The sequence below is a fragment of the Lissotriton vulgaris genome, chromosome 10 (assembly GCF_964263255.1).
Source record: "Lissotriton vulgaris chromosome 10, aLisVul1.2, whole genome shotgun sequence".
In the NCBI taxonomy this organism is placed as follows: Eukaryota; Metazoa; Chordata; class Amphibia; order Caudata; family Salamandridae; genus Lissotriton; species Lissotriton vulgaris.
This window is the reverse complement of record NC_141698.1, coordinates 72,636,420-72,648,464: the sequence shown is the minus strand read 5'-3', so window position 1 is coordinate 72,648,464 and position 12,045 is coordinate 72,636,420. Positions and strand designations below refer to the sequence as shown.

The 12,045-nt window shown below is 43.4% G+C and overlaps 1 protein-coding gene across 1 annotated transcript in view; it reads left to right on the top strand.

Moving 5' to 3' along the window:
* LOC147684691 (uncharacterized) overlaps nucleotides 1–12,045 on the top strand; it is a 378,108-nt gene that overhangs the window by 257,447 nt on the left and 108,616 nt on the right. The window contains exons 80-83 of the mRNA XM_086939726.1: nucleotides 3,390–3,519; nucleotides 7,253–7,468; nucleotides 8,483–8,650; nucleotides 8,883–9,017. Of these exons, the coding sequence (XP_086795852.1) occupies nucleotides 3,390–3,519; nucleotides 7,253–7,468; nucleotides 8,483–8,650; nucleotides 8,883–9,017 (649 nt within the window). The remainder of the gene's footprint in view (nucleotides 1–3,389; nucleotides 3,520–7,252; nucleotides 7,469–8,482; nucleotides 8,651–8,882; nucleotides 9,018–12,045) is intronic.

The window sequence follows — 12,045 nt, the reverse complement described above, 5'->3', positions numbered from 1 at the left end:
TTCAAGCTGGCTCCCGCAAGGGAATCGCCAAACGTGCATGCGTTGCTATTGAAAGCAATGCAACGCGTGCACGTTTTTCGCCCTATGTAGCGCATGTGCGCTACGTAGGCGAGACCTAAAAAATCTCATGGGCAGGAGACCCTAAAGCGATGTTAAGCAAAAAGAAAGAAGAGCTTCAAAAAACAAATTGTTCAAATTAAAGTAGCTGAAAGGCAAAACCTACTATACACTGATGTCAATTACGGCTGTCTTTTAATACCAAACCTAGGGGAAGAGGGTGCATTTTTCTGTCAGGAATTAGGGCCTGTTACGCTGCTAACATAACAAATCTCGAAACATATATGTTTGTAACACAATATTTGAACACTGGAAGCCCTCCATTCCATTACTGCTGCGTGACAAATACAATTGGTGCTACATTGGAGCTAAATAGCAAAAGACGGGCGTTCAAAAGAGACCTAGGGCGCTCATATAAAGTTAACACCAACTTAGGTAAATCACGAGATAATCAGAAAATTGCCCCATTCCTGCTGTGCATCCAGAATAGAAGAGTGTACACCCAATCTCCCCAAATTCTTCAATCATAGATTGAATAAATACATTTACAATTTCTGAAGCACAAGCCAAATATTAAATCAACAATAATGCAATGATATATTAAGCAAAAATGAGTTTCCAAGTTCTTGGGCTTGACCAGTTCTTTTTTTGCGTTCACTCTTTATAGTCTTCCACTCCCTTATACATTGGAGCTACCATCTTTCTATATGAGGGCAGTAAACTAAAACCTAATTGTAATTAAAGGTACTTCAAGGCAAGACACAGTGGGGTCTGCAGGAAAAGGTTGTCTATATTGACTCAAATAATGCTGTGGTTTGTCAGGCACAGTTGTTATACTGTGCACAGAGAACTAACACAACATAGGAAGTGAGAGTGTGTCAACTTATTCATGTATGTGTGGGAAGGGGAAGAACAGAGTATTACACAATACAATAATTACACTGTGTTAGACCTGGCATCCTAGGCATGGTTTTCTCAGTCTTTTTGCCACTACCTCCTGTATTTTTGACTGTGTGCTGGAATTCGTTCTTGCTGGTTTCACATCTATGGGCACCTTAGCTCTGCTGATCAGTGCTAAAGATCAAGTGCTCTGTGTGTAAACTATGATTATAATTGGTTATCCATGATTGGTATATTTGATTTACTAGTAGGTCCCCAGTAAAGTGCACTGTGTGTATCCAGGGCCTGTAAATCAAATGCTACTAGTGGCCTGCAGCACTGATTGTGCACCCACATCAGTAGCATTGTAACCATGTCTCATGCCTGCCACTGCAGAGTCTGCCAGTGCAGTTTTAAACTGCCATGTCGACCTGGCAAGTGCACACACTTGCCAGGCTCAAACCTCCATTTTTACTACATGTAAGACACTCCTACGGTAGGCCCAGGGTAGCCTCATGGGCAGGGTGCAGTGAATGTGAAAGATAGGACATGTACTGGTGTGTTTTGCGTGGCCTGCTAGTGAACTTTTGCTAATTTTGTTTTTCACTATTGCACTGACTATCTCTCCCATAGATTATCATTGGAGCTGCCTTGTAACATCTTAGAAGTGTAACTTTTATTTGGGAAAAGACACAGATTTGGAGTTTAGGTTCCCTCAACTCAGAATTTAAAAATACACCTTTTAGTGAAGTTGGGTTTTAAATTGTGTGTTTAAAAATGCCACTTTTAGAATGGGGGCATTCTCTTATTTACTATGTTGTGTCTCTGCCTGCCTGTGAAATCAACAACTGGGCTGTTTGTGCATTCACTCTAGACAGTTACACAAAGGGAGCTGAGGTGTGCCTTGCATATGATGAGGCCCATCACCAGGCTGATGTGTCTTCCAGAGCTAGAGTGGTGGAAGGAGTTTTCACGGACAACAGAATTGGGATGTGCCTGTCCTCTCACAATGCTGTCTGCACCTTCCTGCAGTGTGTCTGGATACAAGACAGGATCAACAAAGACTTCTCTTTGAAGTATGCCTACTTCAAAGTCCAAAAGGGGTATATGTATTGGACCTGTGACCCCACATTTTTAGAATACTTCTGGACTGAGGACTCTGCCAAGAAGATCTGGAGAGATGTCAGGAGGAGTACTGTCCGTTTGCCGTGGTGCTTTGATGGGTTGGCCTGCACTTGCTGCTTCTGTCTGTGGGCAGTGAAAGAATTGAACTTTGCTTTCTGGAATTCTGCTTCCCAAAGTTCTCTAAGGGCTTGTGTGTGCTTGCCTCTTGTTGGAAGCCTAAGGAACATCAAATACTTCATCTGCAGCACCACTGAACTCCTTTGGTGGGAGTTCTGACCTGCCAAGTGGTGCAATTCCAGTTCTTGGCCCTTGGAGGTGGTTGTTCTGTGTCAAGAGAAGAAAACCCACGCATTGCTCTTCAGCATTGTTTTTCCCTCCTAAAGCTTGCTCTGCGGCCAAAAATTTGACACAGCGCCTGTTCGTGGCTGGAATAACTGCTGCAGCCCAAGTTCAGACCACTGTGTCTCCGATGTCTGAGACCCCGCTCCGACTTCGACATAGGCCCTACTGAGTGGCTGAAGGAAATTTACCTGATTTGCCAACAAATCGACCCAGCGTGCCTGGATTTTCCCATGCATTGCACCTGTGTGCCAAGTCTTTGTCAGTGGCGCCCCATAGTAAGGAACCAAGTCAGCGCATCCGAAATTCGAGACATCGCTTCCCCTCCCAGTAAGAATTTGACGCAGCAAGGAAGAATTAATGCCTCCACTTCCCTAAGACTAAGGAACCGACACCTCGCTGTTCTTTTTCAACAAATCCTCCCTATGCAGCTGTTTTTTGTTCCGGATTTTGATGCATCAAAGTTACTTTGTGCTAAAATCAACGCATCCATAGAGATCTATGGATAAACTTGCTTAAACCTTTAAAAAGTGATATCTTGAGTTCTGTATCTTGGATTTTTGTCATTTTGGTCTTGTTTCGTTTAGAATTTTATGTTTTTCAAAACTGGTGTTGTGTCCATTTGTAGTGTTTCACTGTGTTACTGAGTGTGCTTGGTACAAATGCTTTACTTACACATTTCCTCGGAGATATGCCTGACTGCTCGTGCCAAGCTACCAAGGGGGTGAGCAGGGGTAACTCCCTTACCCTGACTAGAAGGAAGGGTCTCTACTAGAGACCCTCATTTCAAACACACTGTTAAACAGACTTTGCAACGAGAGAGGCAACTATTGAGTGCGCAAGGATGACTTTGGTTGGAAATGCACCTGATACTAATTTGGCGAATTATTTTATTTTCTATGTAAGGGATAATTAAATAAAAAAGAAAGGTTTTTTTATTTTGTTTTTAATCGCATACCTAGCTAACCATTTCTTTCAATTCTCCACAGCTTCCCTCTAAGTGTTGTATGCAAAATGATTGGTCAGCCAAACGTTGAACTCAGCGAGGCAAATCAAACTTCGGTGATTCTACAAACTATAAACACATGTGTTAGTAATTCGACAACTCTAAAGCCAGAAGTGAGTGTCTTCTTATTTCCTTCTCAGCAGCTGCACATGCATCTTTCACTCTTAAAGCTGCAATGAACATGTTTGTAGTCTCTGAGGCCTCCTGAAATTGCCAAAGTTAGATTTCCCAATGCCCATTTCACTGGATGGCCTTTCTCCTGATCCAGGGCCCAACATTTGTTTCTTGCTATTCCAAAGGGTGCCTCTAAATCGTAATTCTTATTGTAAATTGTTTTTATATAGCTCCTAATACCGCTGAGAAGTCATTGAAGAGCTTTACAGAGAGGAGCACACTACCAGGAACACAAGATTAGAGATCAGTGGGAAGTAGATTAGTAATATGCGCTTGATTTTCCTTGTAAAATCAGTTGGATTAAGTTTGTGCTCTTGGGATTTGAAGAATTAAAATGTCCACTGCTTTTATGCTGGAGGGTTTTGATGAGAAAGGAGGCGTTTGGATCACATTTGTGTAGGTCAGATGAGATCCAAGAGAGAGCGGTACCCTCTATCCCGGCTTCTTTTTGCACTCATAATTCCATGCATCTGAAGAAATGTGGTCAGCAGGAGAGCAGAAATACTTCATTTGTTGTAATAAGGTGGGCTCTTTATTAGCCCTGTATATCATTTAATAAGTTCAAAAAGCACAAAACAAAGAATGGGTAAATAATGTATGAAAAGGTGCATTGTCACATGGGAGATATCTAAATAATTTGCTGAAATCAGTTTAGAACCCACTTTCCTCCAACTGACGATTTTGAGACCTGTGTGTATGCAAGGTGCATCGCCTAAAGGCACCTACCAGCATGACACTTACGTTGCAGCAGAAAGCCCTTCCATCACAAGTATGCTGAAAAAAATGCAGACTGAGACAGCAAACAGCATTTGGTGTCACTCGGCATTATGTAACTCATTTATATCTGAAGTCACTCGCACACAAGTACTGCTAAATCCATTAGGTCAGGCCTTGACTGCAGAACTTTTGGCTTTGCCAGTGCTTGTTTCTCACTTTATTATTAGCTTCTCATGTCAAAAAATCAACACATCGCAGAACTTTGAATGCTATACTGAAGATTATCTATAATAAGAAAACATTCAAAAGGCGGATCCTGTGTGTGTGTATGTGTGCATGCATGCGGATGCAGGAGCGTTCATCTTCGAATTCGAAGATATCTGCCAATGCATGCAGGCGGCCATCTTAAAATGGTTTTCGTCATAAAGTATAACAAAAACCATTCCAAGATGGCTGAGCATGCACACGTATGCACACGTATATGCGACCATCATTGAGTGATTTTTTAACACTTTTTTTTATATAATAAAGCATTGGAAATTCACATTCCGATATACTGTCTACAAAACTCCTAACCTAGAAAAAAATATAACACCCCACTAGACCCGTGCCTACTTAGAGCCTGTGGATGCAGCTGAGGAATCCGTAGGGTCCGATGGGCTTGTAATTTACTAATGTAACTAGAAAAAGATTTGTTGGAAAACAAAACACTCTATGGGGGTTAATGCTGGCAGGGCTGGTACTACAGTAAGACAATACATTTTAAAAGTCACATTCCTGTAACTATAGATACTGTGTCATAAGAAAGTGCATAGGGCACCACAAGCAAGGAGGTGCCAGGTAGTCTCTGGAAACATCGGATATTGCCACACTGCCAGGGAAGGTGGGGTGGCAAAGTGTAATTTCACCCAGATCATCAACAATTCTTGCATCAGACATATTTCTAACTTTAGTGGAGCCGGCGGTATTATAGCTAAGTGTAAACATTACCTGAAGTGCAGGACTAGTATTGCAAAAAACTTAATACATATAAACAAAAGGGTGTGCCTATAGTTTTATCAGCAGCTTGCCCTTTCCTGTCAATAAGCCCATGGAGCACACCAGCACACCGTATTGAAGTTGCAATAGTGAGTTTTCAGGTCACGACTGTAAAAGAATCAGCCCTCCTTAACAAACTCCAGAGGTGGTCTGATCACTGAAGGGGGTCCAGAAAGACACCATCACTGGCAAGTGCCTTAAAGGCTGCCTGCCTTTATTGTGTCCTTCTATTCTTGGTGAATGGAGCTACTGCACTGTGTTTTTTTTATATAGTGTTCATATATTGGCAATTGTCTTTCGACATTGTTAGCTCAGTTCCATACTCGTTGTTAGATGATCGAAATATTAATGCTGATGCTGGGGAAAGTCCCAGAATTACCCTTTTTTGTGTTCATGGATAAACATTTGCTCTGTGTTTGTGAGTTAGCAACAGTCAACAATAATCTGACCACGTGTTTCACCTCACATTGTGTGCTAGGAGCTTACACTGAATCATCTTGAGCAGGGTTCTCAAAAGTCGGTCCCCGAGCCGGGGATCCATGCCAGATTATTTCGATAACTGCATTTATCTGAATGGGGATATGCTCAAAATCTGGCATGGATCCAGCCCTGCAGGACCGACTTTGGAGAACCCTCATTGTAAAGTTTGTAAAATATGTTGAAATTGAGTGGAACAAAGACATTTGAGTAAGACTGATTCCATGTGACAGCCTGGTCTCATATCGGATCTTTCAGGGACCATAGTTTTCCCGGAACATAATTTTACGTGAAAATGTAAATGTAGGATACTTGTAAAGCGCACAGCTGCCCATCACCAGGGCATCCCGGCGCTATATAACACTGTGGAACCTGGCTCTCCCTGTGAGATGCCCCTCCTTGGGCACCCCCAAGGTGAAGCCAGGCATGCCAGTGTTGTAGGGGCCGTTGTGGAGATTAAGCAAGCTATTGCCCAGAGTTGCAGCGTGGGACCCCATGATTAGAGTAGGCGCCGAGGCGAGAATTATCGAGTCCGCGGACATTGAACCCAAGACCCTGCCGCATCGGGAATTGAACCCTGGTCCCGGGCCAGACCTCTGCATCAGGGTCTGCCGCGCTAACCATTGAGCCACACTCCTCTACTGAAGTGAAGGAATCTGAACTGTGTTAAATGGCTTAGGGCCATATGAATCAAGCCTTTTGTGAATCGCAAAGGCCGAAATTTGCCGAATTTCGACCTTTGCGAATCGCAAAAGGCTATTTTGCATGATTTGATATGTATGAAACAATCGCATCTTAAGGAATCGCAAATACTTGCGATTCCTTAATTTGCCATAGCATTTAAGGAATCGCAATTTTGCGATTCCTTAAATGCTATGTATGAAGCTTTTAAGAATTGCGATTTCAGGTTTAGAAATCGCAAATTACCACCAACTTGTAGTTGGTGGTAATTTGCGATTTCTTGTAATTATGCACAATTGTGCATTTGTGAGGGTGGCATATGACGCTCATACATGCCCATTGGGCATGTATGTGCGTCATATGCACACACATGTAATTTACAGAGGTGCAGCAGGGTGTCCTTGAGACACCCCTGCACCCTTGCAATAATTCTCAAATTGCGATTAGCAAATTGCGAATTCGCAATTTGAGAATTATTTGGAAATCATTCCTATGGGCCTCCTGGCCCATAGGAATGCATTGGAACTTATTCCTTAATTGGGAATTCGCAAAATGCGAATTCGCAATTAAGGAAGCTTAAGAAATCGCTAAGAAAAAGCGATTTTCTTCATGCATACCATTTTGCGATTCCTAAATAGCGATTCCTTAAAAATCGCTATTTAGGAATCGCAAAATGGAACTATGATACATATGGCCCTTAGCTCACTGCAGGTCCATCCGACTGCATGTTCACTCTGACATATTTTCTTTACGTTGCAGATGCTGACTCAAGTGATCAACTCCCTGGACACGGTTTCGAGTAAGGCGCTCCAGAGCATGGGTTCTTTAGTCGTTTTATTTACTCCATCAAGCATCATCGAGAAACTCAATGGGTCTATGATCCAAGAGCAGCTTCATACGCTGGGCACCTACACAAGTTGGAGCACAACGCAGACCTCTGCAATTGTATCAGCACTAATAAAAAGTGGATTTCAGGTACAGTAAAATAGGAAAAGAAAACTGACAGTGCTGCATAGGGCAGCAGCAGCCCTGGGACAGAAAATCAAAGGTACATTTGCAGAGCAAATTCCAAAGAGCATCAGTGGAGGAGAAAGAAAATGCAAAAGAGAACATGAAAGAAAGCGACTGAATATAATCAGGGATCTCCAAACCGGTCCTGGAGGACCGGATCCATGCCAGATTTTTGGGATATCCCCATTGAGATACATGTAGTAATTTAAAAAATCTGGCATGGATCTGGCCCTCCAGGACCGGTTTGGAGACCCCTGGAATATATTATTAGAGTTAGAAGGTGCCAAAGAGAAGAGTGTAGAATGAATATATTTATTTATGTTTTACATTGATGTAGCGGCATTAACATTTGGGTGAGAAATATACAGCAGGATATGTTAATGATAAATGGTGTAACAGACAGTTTGTGGGGTTAGAGGTAAGGCTTAAAGGTGTTGCGTTACATAATAAGACCTAAGGTATCAAAGCACACACACAATCCGTAGCTGCACTAAACAAGAATGCAAATGTATAAATCTATATTTTAAATAGTGAAGTGAGAAAAAGCGTGAGGGGAAAAAGGGGAGGATGTAAAATGTAAAAGGCAAATAGCAGAAGTGAGCAGTAGGCCTGTGAGAGGTAGGGTAGGAGAAAAAGGGAAGTGGATAACACAGGAATGGAAAGAATAACACAGTTATGCAGCAAGAGGGAAAGAGAGAGTGGGAAGAAAATAACTTAAAACGTCAGAAAAAGAAGTAATAAAAAGAGAGTGAAGAAGCACATCTAGGAGCTTATGGAGCAGGGGTAAATGAAGAAGTAAAGAGCGTGAAGGACAGAACGAGAGCAGAGAGTGCCAGTTTCTATGCGATGAGTAGTCAACCACTGAACTAGCTTCATTGAAATGGAATCAACACACTTATCCATGAAAAATAGCTGTGTGGTGATGGAACGCTGTCTGCCTTCGAATCACAGGTGTCCTTCTTTCCATCTTTGCTTTAGATCAATGAATCGAATATTATTTCTCTTGGAACACTTGCCACTGGCGTCCCAGCTGCATCCCTCGACCTACTGAGTGCCAGTGAAATCCAGATACTTGGTGCCAATCCCACTTTCATGAGCTACATGGCGATGGCGCCCACAGCATTGAAGCAGCGATTGGTTCATCTGGTGGGTATCACAGACGCCTCAAACCACTGCCTTACACCTCAGGGTGAATGACAGACTCAGGGGCAGTACACTGACTGCCTGATCTGGTTATTGGATAGTTCCCTTTGTGGGTGCAACTACGTTTTCAAACGGGAAGCGAGGCGAGCGAGTGTGGGGTAAAGTCTGTATGTTGGGACTCGATTGTATGAACGCCTAATCATTCTAACTATGACTTTATTTCTTGAAAACACAGATTATAATTACCGGAACAAAAAATGTCTTCGAACTTGTTCCTGACAATATGGCAAACCTCATTCCGTCTTCCCAATTGGTGGTTTCAACAATTAACATTGATGAAATAAATACAAAGCAATGGACCGCTGCTCAGGTACTGTCCTTCTCTTTTACTTGTGCCCTCTCAACTTCTCGCGCGTTGCTTCACAGAAAATACAGCTGAGATTATCCAGTACTGACATGAGCTACATTAAAATATTAACAACAAATGCTGTGTAGATATTAATGCATCCTAATCCACAAAAGTGAGCCACACTCATATTGCTTTCCATATACATATAGTGATTAGGCGTGACTTACTCCTTACTTACTTTTCAATTCCAACTCACTCCTGTGTCCTACCTACTCATGAGAAAAATCCTTGTGAATCGAGCCCATTGTGCGAAATACAGTACTAACTTGGAATATCAACTGTGGTAAGTGAATGAACAAGCTCAAAAACCTGATAGCAAGAGAAAACTGGTAAAGCCGTCAGAAGTTTTCATTTGGGAATGTTTTTCAGTATCTGACCTGCCACATCCGTTTATTATGAGCCCTAAAACTTGTTTTGAGTATGAAATCTATGGTTTAAATTTCCATTAGACTTTTCTATAGTTGTTTTCATTTTATTTAATACTAGCAGCCTGTCCCGACCTTGTCCGGGAGCATTCAGGCTTCCCCTACCCCCCGCCTGCCCCAACATTGCCCAGTAGCCCATGCCCCTGCCCGCCCCTACCCCCGCCTGCCCCAACCCCGCAGCAGACTGTGCCCCCCCCCGGCTGCCCGACCCCGCTCCTCGCCTCTCTGCTCCTCACCGCGGCCCGACACCCGCCGGCCCCGACATTATCCCCGGAGGCTTACCTGATCCGCCGCTTCTTAGTTTACCGCTTCTCGCCTCTCTGCTCCTCACCGCCTGTCCACCGCCGCTCCTCCCCCGCGCCATGTCCGCCTCTCCACTGCTCCCACCGCCACTGGCCTCACCTCACCGCTCCTCCCCTGCGCCATGTCCACCATTCCTCGGACGCCTCTCCTCCCCGTGGTGACGTGAGTACGCACGTCGCGGCCGGCGCTACTTTAGGGGGGACTACTTTTTTAAAAAATATAAATATTGTAAATAACGTTTTATTTTGACATTTATATAGCCTATAACCATCTACACACCCTGAAGATTTCAACAGTGTTATCTGGTGTGTAGATTGGCGCTGTGGTTCCCGAGTTTACCCGCCTCAAAGCCTGAAAGTTCTTACTTTATTATAGTAGTATAGATTTGATAATGACCTCTACTATTGACCTACACATAGCATCAATCACACAAAATCAGAATAGTATTGAAAAAAACGTACAGCTACTTAAAATATATATATTTTTTTAAATCTTTATTGACATGAAGGCATTAGTGACATGTACAATATTGCAAATAGGATTCATCTTTGTTCTGTGCAGTAATATTCCGGAAGTACAGTATGGTAGTGCGTATTTTAACATCTGTTAAATGTAGTCTCAACAGTTACACGAATGTGTAACATTAATTGTCTTTAGTACAGTAGTTGGATCATAACTTATCTGTCTCATATTATATAAGGTATACCCCTCTAGCCCTCAAATCATGTTCAATAATGCGCAAAAAAGTTTTTTTAAATGACAGTAAAAGAATAGAAAATCTAACTATTTGTCAACACGTACAGTATGTCTTCTATACACTTCAACACCCATCAGCCACCCTCTTTAATTACAATTTGGTTAATGATTAAGCCACAAGCGTGCGACAGCCCGGTGCATGTAGAACCACACACCCTCCCCCCTACTCATCCTCCCCCTCAGAGTCTAGATCTTCGTTTTCTGGCAAGGGTTCACAGATTTCCCCTCTATAAGTATTCCAAGGAGCCCAAATTTTGTTCCATTTCCGGGGGGAAGCCCTAAGCACATACACCGCCCTTTCCGTCACCATCAACGAGTCCATATTTCTGGCCCATCGAGCCGCTGTAGGAAGTTCTGGAACACCCCATTTTTGTGCAATGTCCCTCTTATCTACTGTAATGGCTAGTGTGACCCACAACAGTCCATACCTGTCCAGATCATTGGGGTCCCAAATGTTCAACAAACACTTTCGAGGTTCAGGCAGGATAGATATCTTAAGTGCTTGGGAGACAGTGCGCATAATTTGCTTCCAGTATTCTTGTATCTACGGGCATTCCCATAGGGTGTGGACCAGATTCCCTTCCTCCCCGCATCCCCTGAGGCAGAATGGGTGTGTTGCCCTTTCTATCCTGTGAAGTAACGTTCTAGTGTAGTAAACTCTGTGCAGAATTTTGAGTTGCACTAATCTGAATTTCGCCGATATGCCTACTTCTCTCGGTGAGGCAAGCGCTTCATTCCATTCCGATTCATCTACCTCTCCTATTTCCCCCACCCATTTCTCTTTAAGGTGTAATGTGGGGTCTGCCTGGTTGTTGACTAACTTTTTATATGTGAGAGAAGTTGCACTCTGAGGCATAAAGTCCGTCAGTAGTCTATCCTCTAGTGGTGAAGATTCTGGTAGGTCAGTGTCTGGTGGAATTGCTTGGAGTAGTGCGTGACGTATCTGCACGTACCTGAACGTCTCGTTGAGGCCTAAACCGTATTGTTGTTGGAGTTGCGAAAATGCAATCACTGTGCCTTTCTCCCACAGGTCCCCTATCGTGGAGATTCCTATGCGGTCCCACTGCGTGAATCCTTTGCATAATCTGAGGTTCCCCAATGATTTTGTATCCCACAGTGGCGTCAGTTTGGTGAGTTTCCCTGCCCAGCCCAGCCGTGTTTGCGCTTTATGCCACAGTGTCGCTGTGTGCTGTGTCGGGCCAATTCGTTTTCTAACTTGGGACTTGTTATATAAAACGGAGAGTATGCCGTCTGTCCCCAGTTGAGACCAATCCGCTTTGTATGCTGGGTCCTCTCGAGGGGAGTGGATCCATTGATTGATTATCTTAAGTTGAGCCGCCCAGTAGTATAATTGGACATTGGGTAGTGCAATCCCTCCCTCATACCAACTCTTCACCAGTTTATCATGCACTATACGTGCCGGGCCATTATTCCAGAGTAGGCTGGAGACCAGCGCTGCAATTTGCTTAAAATAGCGCGGTGTAACCAAATAAGGGGTATTTTCC